A 25,099-nucleotide genomic window follows, 5' to 3' on the forward strand; every position below is an offset into this window, starting at 1 on the left:
GCTTACTAATTGGAACATTATATTATTATTCAGTGAAAAGAGACTGAATTAATGTTACCTCTGTGCATCACCCTGCGGGAGTGCATGTGTTCAACTGCACTGCATAACTGCACAAAATATTTCCACACTGTCCTTTCCGGGATTAACCGTTTCTGCTTTTTAAAATACTGTGGGAGGAAATAAATAAAAGATCAGTGAAAAAGCAACATATTTGCCTCATTCCTGGACTCATGTTAGTCAGCTGCAGGTTGCTCATGTCTTCCAGATCTGCAGCAGCGTGATTTTTCTTCTGATTAGCTTTTAACTCCTTCTTTCTGCATGTAAACTTAAATGCAGTTCACTAATTAACAACTATTATGAAAAATATGCTTAAATAGGTTTGACATTTTTGAATGGACACCAATTATAATTAGCATTCATCTCCTTAATTACCTTGCAAAACATATTTAATGCCTCAAAACAACAAATGTCTCAAATATTTTGCCTTAAGTAACAAAAGATCATTAAAAAAATCTTGTAAACATTCATTATCGTACAGTCTCTCAAGAACAATAAGATAGTCTGTTTCCCCTTTTTAAAAGATGGCCAGAGCAGAGCATGGTAAAGTATCCATGTTTCTTCTGTGATCAGGTTGAATAATATATTCTATTTCATGCATAATAGGAATACTAAATTAACTGAACTATCTCTAGTGAGACAGGAAGACACTGCTGATCAAGAGACACACAGATCTGGAAAAAGAACGTTTTGTGTACATTTATGCAGCACCAAGCACAGCAGAGTCTGGATCCTGCAGGACCTCTGGGAGCTAATGGCTCTCAGCTAAAATAATTGTAAGCACAATGCACACCAGACCAAGAAGGACAGCAGGGTGATGGCTCTGCAATACTGAAGTCTTCTTCCAGAGCAACTTCTGATGGGGACAAATAACCAGCTGCATAGTTCAGTGAAGGTTACATATTATATACCTTCAACAACTCTTTTTCCATTTCAGACATGCACAGCAGTGGGTGCACCACACACATAGTGTGACTGCCTCCTCCAAGGCATCCCAAACACAGACCACTTGGGATTATTGGTCCCCGACTTCACATTGCTTCTTCCAATGCTAGATACTGAGCCCATCCTTCATCCAGAGCTTTAACAAAGGACACTTAAAATATGCTTCCAGAGGTTTCAGATTTATCCTCGTACTTTGATAGAGGTGGTGTCATTGGATAGTGATGATCTGAAATGCTCTGAAGCCTTCCAGCACACCCTGGCTGCACTTCTTTCACATCCTACCCTTGAGAATTTCCATCAGCATCACGTAGGAGCAAGAACAACGGGAGGGGATTGATTGTTGCCCCTTTCTGCATCTTGTGCTTTTTCTCTCTCAGTACAGAGATCTGATGTCTGTTGTCACATTTTATATTTTATGTGAAATGCTGTTACTGGTTCATGTTTGACTCAAATAATGGCAAATTTCCTTCTGCAGATCAGCTGTGAAGGGGCATGACCATGCAATTCCCCAGGCAGCAAATCTAGCAGATTGCAACAGTTCCAAACAAAAAACTTGATAGAGAGCACAGAGGAATTAGAGGGTGAAGGATAAAGTGTTATATACACGATAAAATTATTTAATTCTCATTAAAGTATTTAAGAGTGGATATGCAAGACCACAAGTGATAATTTTCTAAATGTCATGTCCAATAAGATTCGCCTGACATTTACAAGAAAGTCCCAACTCTCCAGCGGGTTATCCTGCAGCACTCCCTTACATCAGCTTTACAATTCCTCATAAATAATGCAGGCACCAGGGGCGTGACAAAGACAGTCCCTGTTTTTATCACTCTCACACCTCCAGTGTTGTTACCGCTGTTCTACCACCTCCCTGAAACTGAAAATCCTCACAAGAGCTTCGAATCCCAAGGGTCTGGTGGGGTGTGGGGCTGACAGAGGGATGGGCAGGCAATCCCCAGTTCTGCAGCTGAAGGAGGGGATTTTTATTCCCTCTTGGTGGAAGTTGGTTTTATTTCTCTACTAAAAAAAAAATTAAAAAAAAAAAAAGAAAAAAAAAAAAGAAAAAAGGAATTCCAAGATTTCCAATGGAAAAACATCATTTATATGAGCTTGAAAAATCCCCAGGGCATCTTCTTCATGCCTGCAATAAACAAGTGGTAAAACATGGCTGGGAGCACTGGTAGGAAGGGTGCAAGTCACAGTGCTGCTCAAGTTACCAACCTAGGAATCTACAAATTATGTTTTGGAAAATCTAACTCCTATTTATAATGACATAAAAAGCAGTCTTAAAAACTAAATAACCAACCCTGACAGATAAATGAACGTATTTATCAGTATTCAATGTTTTAAGCTAAGAACTGTAGACAACAAAAAAACCCACACATCTTATGAGGATATCACACCATTACATTGGTAAGACTTTTAATAAGCTAAGGTTAAAAAAAAAAAAAAAAAAAAAGCAAGCAAAACACTTGCACACCCCAGGATGATCAGAGCCCTGGCTTCTGCTCTCACAAGCCTCACTTGTTTTCCATCTTTAACTGCAACTACAAAAAGCCTGAGATAAACTAACTGTAACTTTCCCAGGATCTGCTGGGAAAAGGGGAAAACATAAAAGAAGCCACAAGAACACAATGAAAGATAAAAATACACACAAGCCCTCCCCAGGCTGTAGGACAAGCTCTGTCTCCAAAGCCCTCAGTCACCACAGCTAAGGCCCCAACACCCCTGGCACCATCTCACACGGGCACCTTGGACACCATCAGCTCATCCCTGGGCTTGGGGGCAGATCCCACCATTGCTCTAGCTCCGGAGTAGCTGCATGGGGAGTTGTGGGGCTCTGCCAAATGCCCAGGCCCAGCTCACTTGCCCAGGGGTTCCCTCCTGTGAGCTGGAGCAGATTTTCATGGGTACTGAAGATTTAGCCACTGACTATGGACTAAATGGAGAACTTGTTTGACAGCCTCTGGCCTAGTGCCTCATAGCTCTGCTGGCAAAAAACCCAAATCTGTTAATAAGATATTTTAACTGTGACAACAAGGAGGAGGAGAACTTTCCAAACATTCATTTATGATAATTACAGAATAATGATGGCAAAAAAACAGGTAAAACATGGAGAGAAGGTTGAGAGTGCTAACAAACATGATCTAACACATCTGTTCTCACAAGGGATGTATGTCTAAAGATTAACATGTCAAAGAAAATATAAAAGCAGGTGGTAACAGCTTAACTAAAGCTAGTTTGCAGCAATACAAGTATTCCTAAGAGCAACATAAGAGCAGAGCAAGTACTTGAAACATTTTCTCAAACCCAAATCCCCATTGCAAAGAAAGTCAATACACTTTCTCGGATGTCTTCTGAGTGGCAGACAGGCTATGAGAACAGTGAAAGTAACAACAATTAAATGACCCCATCAGTCACAGACTGGATAAATTAGCCTTGCAAATAACACACGTCACATCAAATGGTACAGAGAGTCACTCTCTTCCAGAGCAGTGACCAGAGGCAGGCAGCATTGCCTGGCCTGGTTAAACCATCAGCAGACACTTTGGCTCAGGCTCTGGATGCAGCCAGTGGGTGTACAACCCCACAAGAGAGCAGAAGAGTTTCTAGCACAGACCTGCTCACCCCCTGCCTGCTGTTTCCACCTAATCCTGACAGTTTGTAGCACCTCTAGAGCTGACAAGTCCTTACCTTGATCATCTGAGAGAGATCACCAGCATCAGCCAGCTCCAGGACAATGTTAAGTTCATTGTCTTCAATAAAAGAATCCAAATACTTTATTATATTTGGGTGGTTCAGTTGCTGCAGAAGGAATGCAAGGAAATTGACAATATTGCAGTAATGACAACCCCAAAACACAACAGCTGCACCAGTTTGTAAACATTACAGAATGAAGTTCACAACCGGTGCAACTACAAACTGGGTTATTACACACAGAAATCTGCAAGAAATATTTATTGCTAGCATAGCATAACAAAAACTGTCTTCAGTAACGAGCAGCATGACCCCAAACCATGCTTTTAAATATTTTGCAAGTTTAGATCAGAAAAGACCATGTCCCAAAAGAAACTTGAAGCAACAATTTGTGTTTTCCCTGTCAAATACAAGCCAACCAACCCAGTTGCTGGTTACAGTTCTCCCCGAGATCTCTTTGTCTCTTAGAATAAGAACAGAATAAATTAAAACTTTGATGGAGGAAAATAATGCACAAATTGCATACATAAGTATTTTTTCTGATCATTTATGCTTGCATCTTCACTAATTACTTTTTTTTATTGCAGTACAGCTTTTTCTTATATAAACAACCAGTATTTTAATTAGTTCGGGGCTTTTTCCTGCATTTCTTTAAAATTTCCATCTTCTCAGATTATTGTGCTTCACTCACAGGACTAAACTAAGAAACAGGCTCAACAAATTAGAATTTCTGCTTTAATATTTTATGTCTGAATTTCTTAAATTAGAAAAATGTAATTCCTTAGAAGATAATGTACTATCTAGATTTCCCTATTCACTCTCTCTTGCTCATTTGACATTAGATTATCTTTCTCTTGTACTCCTAGAAATGCAGGGAGTTTAGAAAACAGTAAAGTGAGCATTTCATCTCCTAAACAGCTGTGACTTAACCTGTCTGTTCTTGGGGTTACATAGCCAAAAGAAACAGTGTTATGATCCATCATGCTAATCACTACTCCCTGCATGCACATTAGGGGACAGATTCTCCTTCTCAATGCCTTGGCACTGGCTGCATCAGCCTTACAGGGAGCCAGGAGCAGGCATCAGGAGGACAAGACCAAGCCTTAAATAAATAAATAACCATCACAGGCCATCATTTCTGTTGGTACTGCTTTTAAATGCCTGCTCTCAGGTACACTGGTCAAAGATCAACTTCCAGGGTGCTCCAGCTCACCCCTATCACCACTGAACACTGCTTTCCCAGAACCCCAGGCAGAGCACTCTGGATAAGCCAAACCTCCACCCTCCACTCTGTCAATCTTATTTTCAAGTAATACATTGACCCCAGGGTTATTTTTGCAACTATTGTATTTGTCCGTGGCACAGAAAAGACTCTCACAAATGTCTCAGAATTGTCAGAAGGAAAGCATATTCCTTCTGACAAATCTTGAAATGCACAGAAGATGACAAACACTTTACCTTGGGTTAATGACATTTCCTGCTTCTTTAATGCATCCTAAAAGTTGGTGGCAGTTAATGCCTGATGTGTATGCACAGCAGCACTGCCAGCCAGGGCCCGTGGAGGGGCAAGACTCCTCTAAATTTCAGCCCACATGCTGATTACAGCCATATTACTGAGCTGCCTTAGCTAAAGCTGTTAGCCAGAATTACACTGGAAGTAATGTACAATTTTGTTTGGCTTCCATTCAATTTTGAATAATTATAATTAATTTAGAAATCACACCACCACCCCCATTTTTTCCATAGTCACACACACTGAAGTGTTTGATCGAAAAAGAAAAAATTCTGATTTTGACAGGGATGGACTGCAGCAAGTCTGTGCAGTTCCCTCACAAATTCCTCAACAGTCTACATTGAAAATAAAACCAGAGAGAAGAGCTCTTATACCAAATTGTTTTAGTAATAGTCTGTAAATATTTCATACTAGACACCAGTTTAAAAGTAGCAAGAAAGTTTTAAAAATATGTATATTCCATATTCCATGGCCAGAGACCAAACCCACTTGCAAGGCAGACACGTGCTTCATATCTACAGTGATGGAGAGAAGTTAAATTGAGCAAGAGTGGAACAGACTCTGAACTACTGCATTGGGTCTTTATACACTTTACACTTTCTAGACACAAGAACAATTGTCTTAATTGGTAAAGGTAGGAAGTGAAAGGTGCCTTATCTTTTAATATAATGACATTTAAAATGCTGAATTTAAAATTATTGAGAATAAGTCATTCATTTGAGAAAACTACACCTGTCCAGCTTTCCTAAAGCTACACACGTTATTCTAAAGGAAACAAAATGTGAAAAGCTCACAACAAAACAAGAAATCCCAGGAAATTCTGTACAAAGCCAGGTTGGTTTTCTGCCAACATTTTTAATTAAGTTAGTGAAAGGAAAAGAAAAAAAAAAAAGCATTAGTTTGTTTAATCACTCAAATATTCTTTGGTTTCACAGCCTTTATCTCAAGTACCATTTTTAGGTATGATGTGCTTTAAGACCAAACTCTCATATCATGTAAGCATTCTAGCCTGCAAAAGAAAGCATGGTGTCTTAGGATCATTGTGTGGGCTATACAAGCTTTATTTGCCAAAAGAGCTAAATGACTGTTGCCAACCTGAAACTGACTTTTTTATATAAAAAAAAACAAAAAAACAGACTGTAAAAATTCTTACCTTCAAGAGATCAATTTCTTTAATGCAGTCCTGCCTAGCCTTGGCATCCATCATTTCAAAAATCTTCAAGGACAAAAAACACAGAACAACAAAAAACAATTCTGTATTTTAACAAGAAATTGGTCTTTCCACTTTCCAATTTGTATATCCTCTACTGTAATGAGTGAATACACAATCCCCAGATCAAAGAAAGATCAAGGTTTTCTTTACTTTGAGACCACTAAAGTGCTAGTGATGGGGGAAAATTAATTTTAGAACTTGTAGGAAGTATTCTAAGCAGCAGAAAACAATGATACTAGTTAGTGAATTTGCTGTTATGATTTTCAAAACAGTTTAGTTACTATTAATTTCATCTGGTAAATGAAAGATGTTTACTTTTTTTCTTTTAATCAGAGATATATCTTCCACCTATTTCTCTGTAATAATTAAAAATACTATTGAGCATTATTATTCATTCTGTAATAACCAGAGAGTAAAGTCAATAGAAACAAGAGTTTAAAGGATGTTGGAGGATTAAAGGCAATTTTCTTCAAACAAAATGCTGTTCTGAACACTGCACATTACTTTTAACCAAATGCTGCCATGAAAGTTTTTCAGAAATTGGTCTACAACTCATCAGCACATACAGACTTTTTGCAGTGGAAACAAACTGCTCAGAATGGAAACAGGGCCAGGATACGTGGGCTACAGGGAGAAGGTGGCCACAGAGGATACAACTGAGATGTTTACCTGAACTTTCTTTAATGCCACAGGTTTTCTGTCCAGAAGACAAGTTGCTTTGTAAACTTCACTGAATTGTCCTCGTCCAATCTTTTTCTCTATCTGAAAATCTGCCAGTGTGCAGCGATATGGATAGGATGTTAAATGTCTCTGTTTGGGTGAAAAGAAATTAAACCAATGAAGTAGAAAAAGTGATACAATAACAAGAATTTGCACTCCCAATCTGTCTTCTTTATGACCATAAACCAGCAGTTTCTACGACTACTCATATTCAGGAGGATTAAATAACCACAATAAGGATTGCCCAGCAATAAAACCAAGGAAATTGGGTGTTGATTTAGTGTACAGTGGATAACAGAGTAAAGATCACCGGATGCACACACCCTCCTGCTCTTGTTTCTGATGGCCAAGAACTTAATCTAGCCTGATAAGAATGTAGTACATTCTGATCATAAATCCATTCATTCCTAGTAAACGTATTAGTAAGATAGGCTGAATGAAATTAAATGACTTTTTTAAAAAGGAAATAAAGTCTTTCCTTCTGTGTAAGTAACTAATTAGTCCCACACTGCTGTCTCCCTGGTTACACACCTTCTCATCAACCCTGGCTGCTTGTGTCACTTGGGAGATGTTGATGGCAGCTCCTGAGCAGGCTCAGGTAAATACCCAGCCAGGCAGGTAGGTAGAGAGTGATGAGGATTATGTACTCCATGGACTTGGAACAGCTCCCGAGAGCCATCCCAGTCTCTTCTGTAATGAACACAACTGCTAACCAATGTTTAAAAAAAGATATTATGAAAATTAATCTCTTAGAGTTGCCATGCACGCAAAACAGAATATTTTCCAGCTTCAGCATCTTGAGCCATTTTTAGAGTTGCTCTCAAAACCCACAAAGAGACAAGTACCCAACAAAAGCTGCTGGGAGGGATGGTGAAAGGGCTTCCAGGGCTGCACCATGGTTTGTACCTGAGCCTTTAGCAGACAGGCCCAGCACAGTGGCCAGGGAGAGCAGGTCAGGGAGCTGGCAGGTTTTCAGGAGATTTCTATTGCTCCCACTGTCATGTCCTAGCCCAGAGGGCTAGGGTTGGAAATTAAATTTAAAATTAAGGTAAAGCTTTGAGCAGTGCGAGGGTCTCTTAGAGTATGTATTTATTTTGACTAGTAAGTATGTTTGGAATTTTTTTGCAACAGAAATAAAGTACTGTTATTCAACAAACAATAAAAAGTATCAATCAGACATTTGAAAAAGCTTTTAGATTTCAAAGTGTCTGTGCAGCTCTGAACTACAATCGCAGTTACTTGGCAGAGGTTTTGTAAACAAAGTTGTAAAATTCAACGTTTTTAAGAAAACTCACGAATAAAGTCCCCTAAATAGTAGTATCTGACCCAAAGCTGCATCAATCAACCAAGACAAGCTATTTTGAAAACTGGCACCTTCACAGCACCTTTGCCACAATAAATAAAGGAGAAATCATCAAAAGCTATTTCACTGCAGGTGCACTCAAGAAAGTGATAAATGCTGATGATACAGAGATGCAAATGTAAATCAAAGAGTGAAAAGACTATCAGGTCTTTTTGCTGCCACTTTCCCTCCCCATCTCTCTGGCACTGAGAAGCTGTCTGTCTCTGGAGCTTGCTCTGCACTTCCACACCACTGCCCCACCTCAGCTGTTGGGAATTTACTGACCAAAGCTCTGCAGTTGTGGAGAGGGGAGGGATGGCTGGTGAACACAAAACCCTGGGTAGTTACAAACTCCAGAGAAGATAAAAATGCAATACCACATGCCCAGCCCAGGCCTGCTGATTCAAGTAGGCATGTACTGGAAATTTAACTCCAGGCCACAATGATCATCAGCTTTCTTAGTATAAATTCCCCTAAAAGAGCAAACTTGCCCCTTTTCAGCTCAAACAACACTCTTAAGTAATTGTTTTTGAAATGCCAAGGCCACAGGTAAGTTTTTCCATCTATCAACATGAGCACTTAATTATTCTCATACTGTGAAAAATGGTTTTAATTTCTCTAGGCAAAAGATGACAAGAATCTGAATTCATGAACAATAACCTAGAGAAATGAGGGCTGCATTAGAATCTGCAGTTACTGGTGGAGACAAGTCACACAAAAAGAGGAAGCTAATTTCATCAAGTATTTCCTTTAAACAGTTCAGGGGGTGCTTCCCTTTCAAGAATCACTTTGCCCTATACTCTGATAGATGCCCAACCAGCAGCTGCAGTCACTGTTCTTGGTAGCAAGCAAAGGGAGGTTACTCTGGATACTTGTGCTAGGCTTGAAATTATTCTATGTTTACAAGCTATAACCCAGCAAAAACATTAAAATGAAGATTCAGGATTTAAGTTTTGCTGGGTATACTATACAATAAAATGGGAGTATCCTTTCATTGAAAAGGAAGAAGGTAGCCTGTGAGCCTGTGAGTATCAGATAAACAGCAGAATGTTAGAATAGCACTGCTTTATTATTTACATACATTCCCCTTTAAGTTACTAAATTATCAAAGTAAGGCAGCACGGGATAAAAACAGACAAGCAAACAGTCAAAGTAATCAACCCCTGCAGCTTTCTCAGTTTAAATTGGTTGCAATCTCTCTTTGCAGGGATTTGATAAATAATAGTACTCATCAATATACATTACAGTAACACTGGAATACTCATCTCGTTGCAGGAAGTACAAATGAAACATTAGTTTACCTGGATTTTTTTGTGTGGCAAAATCACCAGAAGAATTCCTGAACACATGGATTAGTTTGGCTTGACTGGTAATCAACCAGGAACTTCTCCATTTCCCAACTTTGTTACTGGATATTAAGCGAACCAATTGATCTGTGCAGTAAAATCACTTTACCCAGCCAAAACAATGGTGTCAGATTATAAATTATAAAATGGTTTTTCATAAGTAAACATTAGAAAAGAATCAAAGCATTTCCTTACCCATGAACATGTACCTCCTAAGCCAGACTCTTCTTGAGTAATAAGAAAGTCAGAGCCAAAGCTTTTCTGACTTGGAGTTAACATTCATAAGAGAGGCAGAAGTTTAAAAAGATTTCATGAAGCAAATACCACAAAACTTCCTTTTTAAGGAAGAAATCCACGCTTCAATCAAGGATGGTATCCATTTGCCCTTCATAATCATTGTGTGTTTAAACCAAGAGCATTTAAGTGTAAATTAATATTTTAAGAATGTGCCAAGAAATATATAGAAATTTCTTAACTTGAAAATATAAATGCATGTTAGGCAAGTGACAGGGTGTGTGTGTGTGTGTGTCCTAACCACTTTCACGTGGTTAGCACATAAAGTCTGCTTGCCATGCTAGAATTAATGCTGGGTGATGACTGGACACCTTAGCTGATATGTTCTGGCATCCTCCAGGACTACAGCTGCACATTTACATATGCAATGACCTAGATTTGCATTTGCTATCACAACCTATCAGACCTAATTAAAGTAATGGAGCTTCCATACAGGCTAGAAGATGTTTCATTATGGTATAAACCAGAGAGCAGCTTCAGGTTAGACCAAACCACACCAGAAAGCTCCCTACTGATCACAGCAGCCCATTTTTCTATATGTCTGTTTAAAATTAACCTTCTGATGCTTTAATGTACTTAAACATAAGCAGGTAGCTCTTCCAAACACTGTGACAAGGTTGTACTTAGAATGCCTAAGAAATAGCTGTCTCCTCAGAACACCATCCCAATAGCCTGGCCATGCATACATTTCACTCATTTCATTACTTTTGACAAGGGAAATTCCATTTGTTTCCAGTTCTGCATTTAACCACTACAATTTTTCATAGTTGTCAAAGAACCAATGTCTATTCATTCAAGTAACCCATGACCTTTATTTCTGCAAACCTCTAAGTTTTCATACACAGATATAATCTGTGTGTAAAATTAGAAACCACCACCTTTAAAATACAGCTAAAGCCAAGCCATTGTCTCTGCAGAACAGGTTTAAAGGTCAGCGAGGGAGCTTGAATAAAGAAAAAAACAGAGGAAAAACCAACCAAGAAACCCCTCCAGCCTCCTCTACAAATACTATGAAAATTGGGGCTGTTTGCACATTTCTGCTCCCAGGCAGGAGACAGTCTGGGAAGAACTAGTTTTGAGACAAAGGCTGTTCTCTTTATCCACACAATCAAGTCTCATTCTTCTACTACTCCATGAAAAAAAAAAAAACCACTAAATGTTGAAGTCAATTAATTCCTCTTTCATATAAAGGGGCTATTCATTTTTAAGAAGAAATGCAGAGATTATTCCAAGAACAAGCTATTCTGGACAACATCTCTGGCATACATGTTGTCTTTTGGATGTAGTCACTGATGCGAGAACAAAAATTTCGAAGCTGGCAAAAGTATTCAACAAGAGCCCTTGTCACAATAGTTCAGGAGAAGTTTGCCAGAACTTCCAGCCTCAAATTTTGAGGAGTTACGAGATTTTCTGCAGAACAGAAACAGTTTTGTAATATTGAAAAAAAGAAATAATTCCAATGCAATAAAAACTCTGGTTATATTATCTTGTATGCACCAGAACAGATCTACTGCAAGGATCAGAAATTTAAATAATGTTTAATAGGAGTGTCTATATACCAGATTATAAAGCAGCCCAGGCAGATACAGAGGATGACAGAATTAGACAAGTTCCTCACTATATGCTTACTCCTTGTGTGAGGATGCAGTTTCCAGTTCTGCTTCCCCATTTTAGGGGATGCTTTTACAGTGCTACGAGAGGTGCCCAAGCACAGATGACTCTGACAATGCCAGAGTACAAACACATCTAAGTTACAGCTGGAGATGTGATAAAATCCCTTTAAAACCTTCCACACACTGCTATAACCACAAGCAGGTAGGATAGATATGCAACCAGAACACATTTTCTCTACTATTTTTAATTAGTAGACTTTCAATATGCAGAACAATTTATGTTCAGCAAATAAATTTACCTCTTTGTAATCATTTAAGAGCTGGGGAAAAGCTGAAGTCCTGAGAACACTGTCCAAGCAGCCTTTCCTGCAGCCTCTAGCCCAACATTTCAGGCAAAGGAGAGCACTGAGAGACTGAAGACAAAAATATCAGTGAAATACAGACATGCTGCAGAGTTAGTTATGACTCCTTCTCCCAGAGGCAAGGGGAAAAAATAATCCTGAATGAACTGAGAAAAGGGGAACGTTGGCTGCTAATTGCATGATAGATAAGCTCAGAGTGCTAATGTTAATTAACAACAAAGTTGTTTTACAGCTGACTGGCATACAGAAAACCCACGCAGTCAGTCTGCACAAAGGGCTACAGGGTCACAAGATGCTTACATTATTTGCACTCAGCCTAAAAATTGTTAAAGACTGGTTAACCAACAGTTAAAAAGTCAGACACTACAATCCTCAGATGCCAGTAACAGCCTCTTTCCTGTAGAGCCACGAAATGAAATATTCTTCAGAAGAGTAAAAACATACTCGCCCAATTAATTTTCTGAAATCTCATTAAAAAATTTAGCCCGACTAAGTCATACACTTCTGACCTGAATTTTAATTACCTTTATGCTGGATATAAGGTTTTTTCTTGTATTTGCAATGCATCATTAATTTTAAAGGAATGGTTTCCTTGCTTCTAAAGTGCATACTTCATCTGAATGACATTTACCATACACTCATTTCACCTTTAAGAGACATCTGCAGGAGTAGATGGGGAAGCTTCAGCCCCTCCACTTGAACACGTACACAGTATAAGCAATGATTTACTACCAACATCAGTGCTTCAAACCTCTTTATGTCCCAAATTATACACCCATCTCCACTCAATAATGCCTACCTGAAAAGAATTTTGCCTACTTTGAGGTTGAAATCCCAGTGTGAATTTATGAGAAAACATTAGAACAGATTGATTAAAAAAAGAGCTTCTTAGCTCACAGGAGATGAGGAAACTTTTAAAATATGGATTATCCTTCAAACAGGTAGTCAAGTAATTATTGAAGAATACATCAGGTTTTTCAATTTGCAGCTTCAGAACTAGACTACAGTCATCATAAAATATCCTTAACCTGACCTGTTACTTAGACTTTAGTTTTCTGAAGAACTTGCCTAGAATTTCAAAGCTTTAACATCTCTGTCAGCACATATTTGTGCTAGCATATAAGGGAAGAGAAAAAACACCAGCTTGAAAATAGTAGTCCAAAGTGATACTCACAAAGAAATTAATATTAACATAGTAATAATCTAAGTGCTTCAGAAAATTATCAATTGGAGATTCCTTGCTGCTGGATGACCTGTTCAAATCAACCTTCAATTTCCAACCCAAAATGGAACTACCATGAACAGCAGAGTGCTGCTAAGCTGTGTGAGTATATAAAAGACTTGGTTAAAAGTGAGTTAGTGTTTATTCAGCACAAAAACTTGTCAAAAATAATAGCTATTTTTATATCATTGATTTACTCCTAAATAACTTCTACTGCTCACTGCTACAAATACTAAGTAATTCTGAGACTTAAATAATTGTCACTTTCACTCCGGAATGTTACTAGAAAATGTTTTGCCTCTTGCTGACAAACTTCAAAGTAATGCTGGGCAGGTGAGGGAGCCAGAAGCCAAAATTGAGATTTTGTTGGGCCTATTCATATATTAATTTACTCTAGAAAATGTCTAAATCCAAAGCATTACTCATAAATGTCATCTTATTATTAAACTACAGTAGTTAAAAGCAGAAAGAAAAGTCTGATACATTTACTCAGTGGTCTATACAAACCAGTAATAAACCAGAAAAAACAGCTGTCAGGATGAAGAAAAAAGAAAGAAAAAAAAAAAGCATTAGGAAGCAGAGTAATCATAGGAAAAGCTCCCAGGAGAGGAGCAGACTGCTGCTCTGGTCATACCAGGGATGACACAGGAGCTTTGAATGAAAGGGCTGGGAGGAAGAGAGGGCTATTCCATACAGAAACACCTCCTCACTCCAGACTTTAAACTTTTGCTCAAATTCTGTTTAGTTTGTTTCTCTGCTTCTGTTTTTATCCTTGCCATTCATGCCATTTCTTTTAAGAAAAACTTGATCAGTTTTTCCTTCCCAAACCTCTTTCTCTCCCACAGGTTACTGTAGAGCATGTCTGCATTACTTAGATCTTCAGAAGAAAGAAATTATGTGATTTTAGATTCTTCCAGGTAACAGTTACCAGAAAATAGAAGATTATATATATAATTATGTTCCTGTAAAATGGGAAATCAGAAATACATATGTGTATCCTGTTGTCAGTGTAAGATAGTCTGCCCTCTAAATAGTACAATTTTTGTTAATTTCTAAACTGATTTTGCTGAAGAGATGCATTTTTAAAAAATTTATAGTAGACTGAATATTCTTGTTATTCAGCTTTTAAAAAATTTTATTTACACAACAAAAACAAAGCAAGTCTTTCTGCAATCCTGATTCCAAACTAGATAAGTTACTACAGAGACCTCCATTAACACATCTTGGATATTAATGCAGTTGAGGGGAGGTTTCACTGAACAATGACCATACAGCAAAATGAGCCCACTCAGCATCAGTGTAACAGCAGAACATAGATTATTAGCTACTAATTACACTTAACTATGTCATTACAAATTCTAACATGTGCTCTAAGATGCCATGAATGTATCTGCTGCACAGGAACACTTCCTAATCTTGTTCATGAAATAATTACAGGGGCTCTATCCTGCCAAATGAGGCAGTAATTAACCCTAATTGCTCAAAATGCAACTGGCTAATTCTAGGAGATTAATCAAGGGGATTCAATTATTATTAAATGACTTAATATGACAAATTGCTACATTAGGAGAGGGGGGCTTTGCTCCATACAGTGTTACTTCCCCAGCAGTGCTGCAGGAGCCACGCTCCTTGCTGTTCCCTGTGTGTAGGCAGCTCACAGCTTTGCCAAGCAGCTCTCTGCTCCAGCAGCTTCCCAGCAACCACTGCCTGCTCAGGGAACCTGGACCACCACCACTGCACACCTGGAATGACAAACTGACACCCACAGCCCCCTCCCCAGGATAATGTTACACCACAGCTGCCAAGTCTTCTTTCTCACAGCTTTTCCATGATGCTTTTTGTTTACTTGTTCAGACACGTGGAGGTAAAACTCAATTGTTCTGATAAATGGACAGTCTCAAAAAAAACAGCCAGCCAGAACTCACAAAATCCAAGTTTTGTGATTAGAGGGAAGGCACCACCACTGCAGGAGCCTCAGCCCACTGCTGCTAAAAGGCAGGGAAGAAAGGAGGAGATGAGCTGCCATAGTGAAACTTGATAATAGCACAGACAAAACATCTTGTGGGAGAGATTCCAGACACTCACAGGAAATGAAGTCAGAGCCTACAGTTTCATGTAGGATAATTTTTTTTCTTGTGTTTGTTAATTACGTCCTCAGCATTTATTATTGAACTATAAAGGGAAATAAAATACATTTATTCCTTTACACAATCAACTCCTTTTCTTTGGCCTTTTCTTCAAAGAATCAAAGAGATGAGAAAGCCAACACAGTTATCTAAGATAATTTTAAAATACTTGCTTTAAGCAATATTCAGACTATTTCCTTTTTCTCTTATTATCAAAAAACTTGAATCAGGAAATTCTATCTGGCTGACTGGCATAATTCCAAACTGGATATACCCTGAAACTGCTATAACTGCATTATAAACAAAGGAAGAAATAAAAAAAAATTTTAAAGAAAAAAAAAAGGAAAAAAAATTTAAAAAGAGGCTAAATGCTAAAAAAAAAAAATCTCTAGACCTTCTTAAGAAGGGAAGAAAAAATGGAAGAAGATAGATTAAAGGGAGACATGCACTTACCTGAGGATCATGCTGGTATTCCTGCCCTGGCAGCTTGCAAAGAGGGTTGTTCTGGTCCCCTAGATGGTGCGGATGGTTCTGCTGCCCTTCCATGGTATCATACCAAACTCTGCCTCACAGTTCTGCTGGAGTTAGAAGAAGGAGGGGAGAGAGGTCTCATCAGTGTCTGTCCAGCACTGAAAGGAAGAAACTCTTTCTAGGGCTGTGCCTACATGAGTTCTAAGTTGAAATAGCGAGAACCAATTCCTCCCTTTCTTCCCTCGGGCTGAATCCTGCACACACTTCTCAAAGGAAGAAATCACTTCTCCAGGATCCCAGTTGGGCTGACAGACAACAGACACACACAGACACACACAGACACACAACTACTGCCACCTGCAAGCAGAGAGGACACAGCAACAGGTCTGAGCTGCCCTCCCAGCCACCTCCTGCAGCGGTGAACTTCAACTGCAGCGGTGAACTTCAACTGCAGCAAATACTCGGTGGACAATCCCAGAAAGCTGAACACGTTTCTATGTGTAATAGAAAGACAAACATCCCACCAGACAGCCATAGCTTTCTTTGGCTGGAGACAACCCAGAAGTGCAGTTTTACCCACATTCCTTCCACCCCACCCCCAAATTACAAGTTTTCATGCAGGTTGGTAAGCCAGAGGAAGCAGGAGCTAGAAGCAGCATGAGATTTAATGAGATCAAAGAACAAAAACCAGAGAAAATTCCATGGATGAATTTGTTCCTGTTTTACCTGTGACAACCACTAAAAGCACAGATGTCCAGCAGAATTTTCTACAAAAATTACAGAAATATTCAGTGGCCAACACAAGCAGTTTCAGAACCTTGTTTATAGAGTTTTGGCAAGTATTTGCTCTGTGACAGAACAAAACCTGTCCACATTAATGTATTAATAGTGCACGCCTGGCACTTGGGCAATGATAACCCTTGATTTAAAATACAAAGGTATTTTAAATATTTGGAGGAGTGGAAGAGAAAATATGATGCAGAAGAATTTCTGTAGCAAGTTGGGGTTGGTTCTTCTTACAGTTGTCAGTGAAACAAGCCTCTGGCTCTGGCAGACCTTTCCCAAGCAAATGAACTTTCAATTTAACCCTCACTAGAAAAGAGCCAAGAGCTGAGGTACCTGCTGCAAGTCTGCAGGGACTGCTCTTCAGAGTCAGAACTGTGGAACTGCAGTGCGAGAAGGACAATCATGTTATAGCAGGAACAAGTTTGATTTTAAGATTTCTTTAGAACTGGCATCTGTAGGTTTGTCAGTAACCAGATGAATACTTCAAAAATAAAACTGTCTCTTAACATCAACGTCAGCCTGTCCTATGAAATTCTTACCTTACATTACGTTGCCAGAATTACCTTAATTATTTCCTTACAATTTGAAGACCCTTTACTTGCAGGGAGAACATAAAGTACCTCTTTTTTTCTAAGTCCACAGACTGAGGCAGTGCTTTACTAAGCACAGACTGCAGGCTACTGACAGCCTTGCTTCTCACCACTTACCTCCAAAGGAATTCAGAATTTTCACATTTACAGCCTCGAGATAAAAGGCATGTCCAGGCAGTGCCAGGTGAAATACCTTTAGCCTAACAGTTATCAAACATTGTATCTACTACATCCTGCCTTCAGAAGTGACTGAAGCTCAAGAAAATGGAACTATTTCTGAATATGAGAACCTGAATCATCTGACCATACACAAATCTGGGACATTCCTAAGAGAACTAACTTCCCAGGTGCCACAGGGAAACGCAGGGTACCATGACTTGCCTGGAGGGATTAGGCAGTGGGAAGGCAATTCCCAGCTCAGGTCAGCCTGGCTGCCAGCAGCTCAGACGGGAATGTAGGAGGCGGAGTACTGGGGTTTGGTCGCTGTTTGTTTAAAGCAGTACTGCTGGGAGCAAAGGAAGAAGTAAGAACAAAATATCAGCTTTGAAAAGAGATACGGCACAGCTCACATGACACCAGCTCAGCCCGCTGACACCTAAGGGACAGCGTGTCCTACTCCAGGCTGTCAGTTCAGCTATTCTGGGCTGCTGGCAGGCACAGGGCATAGGTAGACTGGAAGGGGCTTCATAGAGGGGCTTCAAAATAGAACCCAACAATACAAAGGCACCCTACTACGTCAAAAAAGGAACACAGACTGCACAGATTTGTAATTCTACAAAATTATCTTTTAAAAAACTACATAGCAAATACTGTAATTATATTTTTAAACATGAAAATGTGGAGCAAAGGCCATGACAGTCCCTTACAGCTGCACGCAATACAACCTTGTCATTAACAGAAGTGTCTGAATGAGATGGAGCATTCCAAAAGCCATATCTCAATTCCTTTGAAAAGGAATGATCTTCCCCAAGTTATTTGAATGACTTGGAATCCCCCACCTCACTCAGGCTGTATGGGTTAGGATGGAAGCAGCTCATGCCAGGAGCAGCTGCTTGTGTATGCAGCATGATGTGAATGTTAACCACACCGCTGAGCTACCTAACACCTCAGCTTAGTTAAAGGAATGCCTCCTTAACTACAGTTAGTTATTAATAGTTAATGAAATACAGTTAATAAAAAAATGAAAAAATTAATTGCTGAAGCGGCAATCTTAAATTCAACACTTAATCCAACAGGATGGACTGGAAGCAGTGGTCACTGTGTCTAAACCAAAGTTCTTTCTCTCCATCTAAATTGGTCTTTGAGCTCTGTGAAAAGTGGGAGAAGATACATCTACCATCTGGTATATTTTAGGTGTAACTCTAGTTAAACAACTGGACCTTCACACACCACTTCTTAGCAGCAACAGTATCATTGACACAATACAGCACCAAAGAAACCAAACGGGGAAAAAAAAAAAAAAAAAAAAAGGTACTCAAGACAAAACCAAGCAGTGACAGTAACACTCCAGATTGGTCTCATTTCCTTACTAGCAAATGGGGGGTGGTGGTGGGGAGCAATTGCAGGCAAATAAAATGAAGATGTTTTTATCTGTTTAGACAGTAAAAAACAATAGTAGGAAATAAGACACAAGTTTTGGAATGAGCTCTCAACACTGGCATGTCTTTATATTGTTTTAGCTCTGCACTTTCATTTCTCAAGTGACAGACTTTTTAATTCCTGCTTCCAAACTTCCTACAAAGCTTTGCAGTGTCAAACGTTTTCAGACTGGGTCTTGACCATGACAGTAAATGAAAACATTTTTAAACTGCATAAAGCATCACATATCTTTCCAGAAAAAAGATAAAAGAATAGGATCATCATCTGTGAAAGGCATCACAAGAACAACCTAACAGCATTCTGGAGTTACTATAAATAACTCAAGTATTTCCTACACATAAGTCCCCAATAACACATATGCTTCAAAAATCCACAAACAGGAAAGGAAGGACTGTATACAGGTCATGCAATCACTTGCAGCATTTTCCAGCTTTAAAAGACAGATTCTTGCTCTATGTTAATCAAAACCGAAACATTTACCTCTACCTCCAGACAAGCAATTATGTGCTCTGGGAACTATATACAGCAAAAGTGTCAGCAGTTCAAGTTACCTTAAAGTACTGGAGTTGATGACCATTCAACATTAGCAAAATCAATTACCTTGTATACGTGCCATCTGTTTTACAACAACAATCACTTCCTTCTGCCCCAACCACAAAAGCACATTTATCATCCCCAAATCAGAGGGAACTCTCATGAATAAGGATCACTAATGTTTCTTGCTATTAAAACATTGGTACTTAGCTCCATGGTATGAATAGAGACATATGTTGACTTGGGAAAGTTTTTAACTTAATACAAGAATTACATCATGACAGCACAGAGCCCCCCACAAAATACAGCAGCTCCCACAGAACTGAACAGTGCAGGATTGTACCTGGATCCTCTGGGGGAGTTTCAAAAAATAAAGGAAGTGAAAGATTTCCAATCAAATCAGGGGCCATCTTAGAGTAAATGAATATTTGAGAAAATATAACTCAGCACAGAGCTGCTTCACTGCTCCCAACAGATCTTGAAGTGTAAGCTGAGGAATTTTGAAAACAATGCACTGAAAATACCCAAGGTACCAAAACCTTCCACCTTATTTTCTTCAGGCTCACATCTCAGTCGTTTTGCAGGCAATTCAGTTACTCTCAAAGAGCTCAGAATAAATTTAACAACATAGTAGGGAATATGACCAAAGCCCATGTGGGATGAGCAGCTTATTCTCTCAAACTACAACCTGATGTAGGTTTGTCTGTCACCTTGGGCCCTTTAACTACTCCATAAGGGAACAGTGCTAAAGGAGAAACACAAAATATATCTTTAACTCCAAAACACCTAAAAAAAGAATAGACCCAATCCATGCAGTAACGTAAGTGACTGGCATCTGCCTTCAAGCATCCTGCCACTTACTGTCACCCTTCTGCACTACAGTGGCTGTATCCACAGCTAACCTGGAACTTTCACAGAGGGAACATAAACCCCCCTCTCATGCAGTCAGCACTCCTACCATGTCCCAAGCTGCAATTTCTCTCTGAGTACCTGTCTTTATACCCCACCCCACTCAGCTTACATCTTAATCTTAAGAAAGCAAAACAGAACACAAACCCTACTGAACCCTGTGGTGCCATGCAGGTACCTGACAGGTGGGATTCCCAGAGCAGAACAGCTCAGGGCACTTGGTAGGAAAGGTCAAGATCATTAGTTCTGAGACACTCATTAGGGAGCAGAACCTCATCAGCATCTTGTCTCACTCACCCTACTGCCCCGGGTGCAGCTCCTCTCTGAACCAGCTTGGAGAAACAGCTGTGGCCAGTCTCATTGGGTACCACCATGTGTCTCTGGTGCCTCAAACATAACTACAGGCCAAATTATTTGCTCCTAGACATATAAATAATGTGATAGGTCCATGCACCTATAATGTAGACAAGCAAAGCAGCAATTCAAGTGTTACAACCATTTTCTATACCAACACTCTTCACCTTCCTGCAAGACACCCCAGCTGCTCCCCTGCTGCCCACAGTGCTGGAGGAACCAGCAAACCCCAGCACTCCAGCCCCTGCTAAACCCTGCCTTGATGGCCAAGGACACAGCAAGAGCAGCTCTTTGAGTAATGCACATTGGAAACTTCCCAGTGAACAGCTCTGCAAATGCAGAACAAGCCACAGCAAATCCAGCTTTCCCTGGTACTGCCACAAAAAGTATTTTGCAGAATAAGATAGGAGGTTTTCCACTTCTGCACCACCTCCTGCTCCAAAAGCACAACTCCATCTGGAGGAGATCCACCATTCTTGGCTGTGAAGTGGCAGCAGCCATGCCCTTGCTGGGAACCTCAGTGGGTTTTGTATCTCTGCCCTTCTCCAATGCCTTCAAGTATCTCATGAGGGCATTGTATACACACACATATCCACACATATATGCACACAGGTTTTCTGCTCAGTTCCTATATCCCTTACATAGTTCCAGAAAGCCATGTGTTGTTTAAACACCCTCATGTACATGACTTAAAGTACTGCACAATTTTCCATCTTTTAACGTACACAAAGAACCCCCCCGCCCCCCCAAGCATGCTGTCGGCTCAGCGCCTGGCTGCAGCCTCCCCAAAGACTGGAGCACTGCAAACTGTTTTACAAAATAAACACAACCACATCAGTAACACTTTCTTCCTCTCTGTTGCCCAGTAATATTCTTCCTCTCGCTTGCTCATAAAATAAATCTGTCAGGATACTATATGAGATTACCTATATATTTAAATGATGGTCTTGGCTGATGATTACATTATCGCTGTGGTTCAGAGGACGTGCTGTGGGGAAGGCACTCCAATCCTAGGAGAGTATTATTTTCAAGTGACTTTTATTGTCCATTATCTTACACCGTTTCTGTCAGAGCTATGATGTCTGGTAGGAATAGTTCACAACAGAAATATCTTTGTCGTTAGTATTCTCATTGCAATTTAGTCAGATCAACCTTTAAATCTCATCCATCATACTGAAGAGCTTTGGCAAAGCAAGCACAGTAATATATGCTTCCATGCAAAACCTAATTACAGGCTAGGTTAAAAAGCCTACCCCATTCCTTCTGCAGTGCAAGGTGACAGGAAATCCTCAGCATCCCTCGCTTTCTCACTCTCCCTTTTTGCTGCTGAAGTGTGTAACCCGTTCATTACAGCAGACTGATTCTGTCTGGCACATGACAAACTTACTTGATCCTAACAATTAAACTTCTGACAGTGTTTCCAAAATCAGAGACTATTTACTGTAAATGCTTGACAATTTTTTTCCTCTCTGCTCTATCTTTCTCAGTCACCTTATGATGACTGGAAATTACCATAAGCAAATAGCAACCTAACATCCAAAACCCCCTTCCTGTTAATGTGAAATGCACACCTGCCAACACTGAAAAATATGAATATGAATGTTAAAGGAAACAACATGAGGCATGCCACCAAAATGCATGAGATGAGAGAGAATGCTGCAAGAGCAGAGTTAAATAATCCAGGTCCTAAAGAAGGGGTAAGGAAGAGCTGGTGCAGAAGGTGGAGCTGGCCAGAGCTCTGCTCAGCTGCCCTGCCACCAGCTCCAGCCTGCAGCTCAGCATTTCCCCAGTAAACAGTTTCACAATTTTGGGCTTAGCAGTAAGAAGAAACTGTATGTACAGACACACAGGGGGATTTAACAAAGCACAGGTTACTTACACCCAAAGCCCAAGAAAGTATAAAACATCTGGAAGCATGAGTAGACTCTTAGAAGCAGTCTCTTAAGATCACTCAGTTACACAACTTTGTTAGACTCAGTAATGCCATCCATGACCAAGGTGCTCATGTATTATCTAGTGTAACTTTACTCATTCTCATTTACGTAAGTGCTAAAGGAGAAACAAAAACTGGCAAAAATTCAACTTTCCTAGACTTTAATATCAGGGAAGCTTTAAAGGGTGGGCCCTGAATCCAATACTAAAAGTAATAAAAGCATCAGTCACCAAACACAGTTTAAGACAACAGTTGTATTCCAAACTACAATTTTTTACTATTTTTCAGTACTAAGGACCCCAGATGTGTTTTAATTCAGCTTTTCTTTAACAGATAGGTATTTTCAAAAACTTTCAGAAGCATAACCCTATTCAATATTAAATAACTCATAACTCAGATTAATTTTTAAATTATTTAAAATTTTACAGGTGGCTGCTGCCCAATGAAAATGGAGAAAACATGTGACAGCCCCCAGAGAAAACTGTACCTGCAAATTATAATCCCCTAAAAAGGACGAGTATGTTTGTAACAGTGTTTTAATCACACCTTCCATTTTACAAGTGTTGGAGTAACCCTGAAAGCAGGTGCAGATGGGCTTGTGTTAAGACTTTGTGCAAACCAGATTTTCAACAGCTAGTAAGGGAGTGCTTGCTTCTCACAGACCCAAATCCACCAAGAACATTTTAGTAAAATGGCTGAAAAGCCCTAGAGCTTTTTCATACTGTGTCAACAACTGATATTCATTAAACAAATGGTGTGACAGATACTGTAATTCAGTGTTCCATACCTAGAAGCAAAATGACATTAAGTCAACTATTTAAAGCTATTTTGGAGCCATCTCACTGTAGATGTCAATAAATAAAAAAAAAGCTTCCTGCCAATAATTAAGTATCTGTGTCAAAATCCCACTCTTTCAGATCACTACCTCCACCCTCCATCTCAGGTCCATATTCCCATTTTAAGCAAGAAAGATTATAATTTCAAATACCCTGTTTGGGGACAAATGCAGTATAGTGACCTGAAAATAGCAAGGTCTGACCCAGTGTTCTCCCCTCCACAACTGTATTACTATGCTGCTGCTGCTGCTACTTTATACAGTACTTCTGACAGAATGTTCTGTGCATCCATTACTTTCATCACTTCTCACAGCTAGCCAGGAAGGTAGTTAGCTTACCTCTAATTTTAGTTTAAAAATACTTAATTTGGGCTAAAGGCTGGGGGGGAGGGACACGGTGTGTGCGTTTGGGGCTTTGGGTTGTTTTTTTCTATGTTGTGATATCAGCTCCCTAGAGCTTGGTCCCAAATCAAGAGATATAATTATTTGTAAAAGTCTCCTGAATGTTTAGATACTATGTAGCTCAATCCACCCATTTCAAGGGATGGTTCCACATGGCTCCTATTAAACAGTCCTAGGATCAGTGCCAAGAGTACTTGGTGGTTTATAGTTATGAGTAAGTAATCGATGGAGTCAGATAAATGTTCCTTTTCACCAGCCTGACTGCACTATCCCAACCTCTTAGTTCACTGCATGCAATTTCCTAGTGCAACACCCCAAGAGTAAATAGTTATGTATGATGGTTGTGTAAGAGGTAGATAAATATCAAATACATATTCACATCCACAACTGAGGATGGAGAGCAGTCTGCAGCATTTAAAGTGACAACAGTTCCTCTGAAGAGAGCAAATCCTGTAAAACACAGTACAGCAAGAGCAGGTTACATTTTTCACCAACAACCTTTCACTTAAACATACCTTAATTTATTTTGAGCCTTCCAAAAGTATTCCATATATTCATTTTTACAACTTTTGAAACATTAGAGAGAGAGACCTCTCAGGCCACTACTTGTCCTAGCAAAACCTGTTAAAAATAAACACATACTAAATCTACCTGGAATTTTACTGTATTGCTTACTAAGCATGCAACAACATGCTCACCTTTTAATTTATAATGCAATAAATCTTTCAAGCCTGAAGCCAAATTATTTAAGAACATTTCTGTTATCCTTCTCAGAATTAATTCATTTCTGGTAAAGAAAAGATTAAATATAGGCTGGAAATATATTCATAACACATACGTTCACAGAAACTGCCAGACATTTTAACACCATTAAATCAGAACTGAAATAAGTACCTTCACATCCAGCCCCAAACCACACACTGTCTGTACCAGTGCTGGCAATTCCTCACCCTCCTGGTGCTGGGGTCACTTATTTGCACACAAGTAAGCAAACTTAAGGTACTATCTGTGAGCTGGCAATCTACATGTGAAGTACAAATAGTTTCCACTCTCGATCAACACCTGAAGAGCCCTTATAAAAACAAGGGTTGAAAATCAAGTAGTAGGGAAGACTGATTGTTCCCAACCTATGGGGAAAACATCCAGTTTAAGTCAATCCCTAAAGTAAGTTTCTATCACTGACAACTAGGAATCCAAACTACTTCCACAGCTTGTTCCTATTGCAACACCTTTAGC

At 39.5% G+C, this 25,099-nt stretch overlaps 1 protein-coding gene across 6 annotated transcripts in view; it reads right to left on the minus strand.

Annotated features, from left to right (window-relative positions):
* The window catches only part of NEK6 (NIMA related kinase 6), a 54,058-nt gene that overhangs the window by 17,063 nt on the left and 11,896 nt on the right, over positions 1–25,099 (minus strand). For 3 of the 6 annotated variants that reach the window (XM_030460979.1, XM_030460977.1, XM_030460974.1), the window contains exons 2-6: positions 15,904–16,025; positions 7,095–7,235; positions 6,366–6,428; positions 3,697–3,807; positions 59–167 (exon numbers count right to left, since the gene is read on the minus strand). In XM_030460979.1, coding sequence (XP_030316839.1) covers positions 59–167; positions 3,697–3,807; positions 6,366–6,428; positions 7,095–7,235; positions 15,904–15,996 — 517 coding nt within the window. In that variant the 5' untranslated portion in view covers positions 15,997–16,025. Of the gene's footprint in view, positions 1–58; positions 168–3,696; positions 3,808–6,365; positions 6,429–7,094; positions 7,236–15,903; positions 16,029–17,040; positions 17,092–25,099 lie in introns of those variants that run through there. The other 3 variants (XM_030460976.1, XM_030460973.1, XM_030460978.1) reach the window with 2 other exon arrangements.

This window comes from Calypte anna, chromosome 17, assembly GCF_003957555.1.
Source record: "Calypte anna isolate BGI_N300 chromosome 17, bCalAnn1_v1.p, whole genome shotgun sequence".
In the NCBI taxonomy this organism is placed as follows: domain Eukaryota; kingdom Metazoa; phylum Chordata; class Aves; order Apodiformes; family Trochilidae; genus Calypte; species Calypte anna.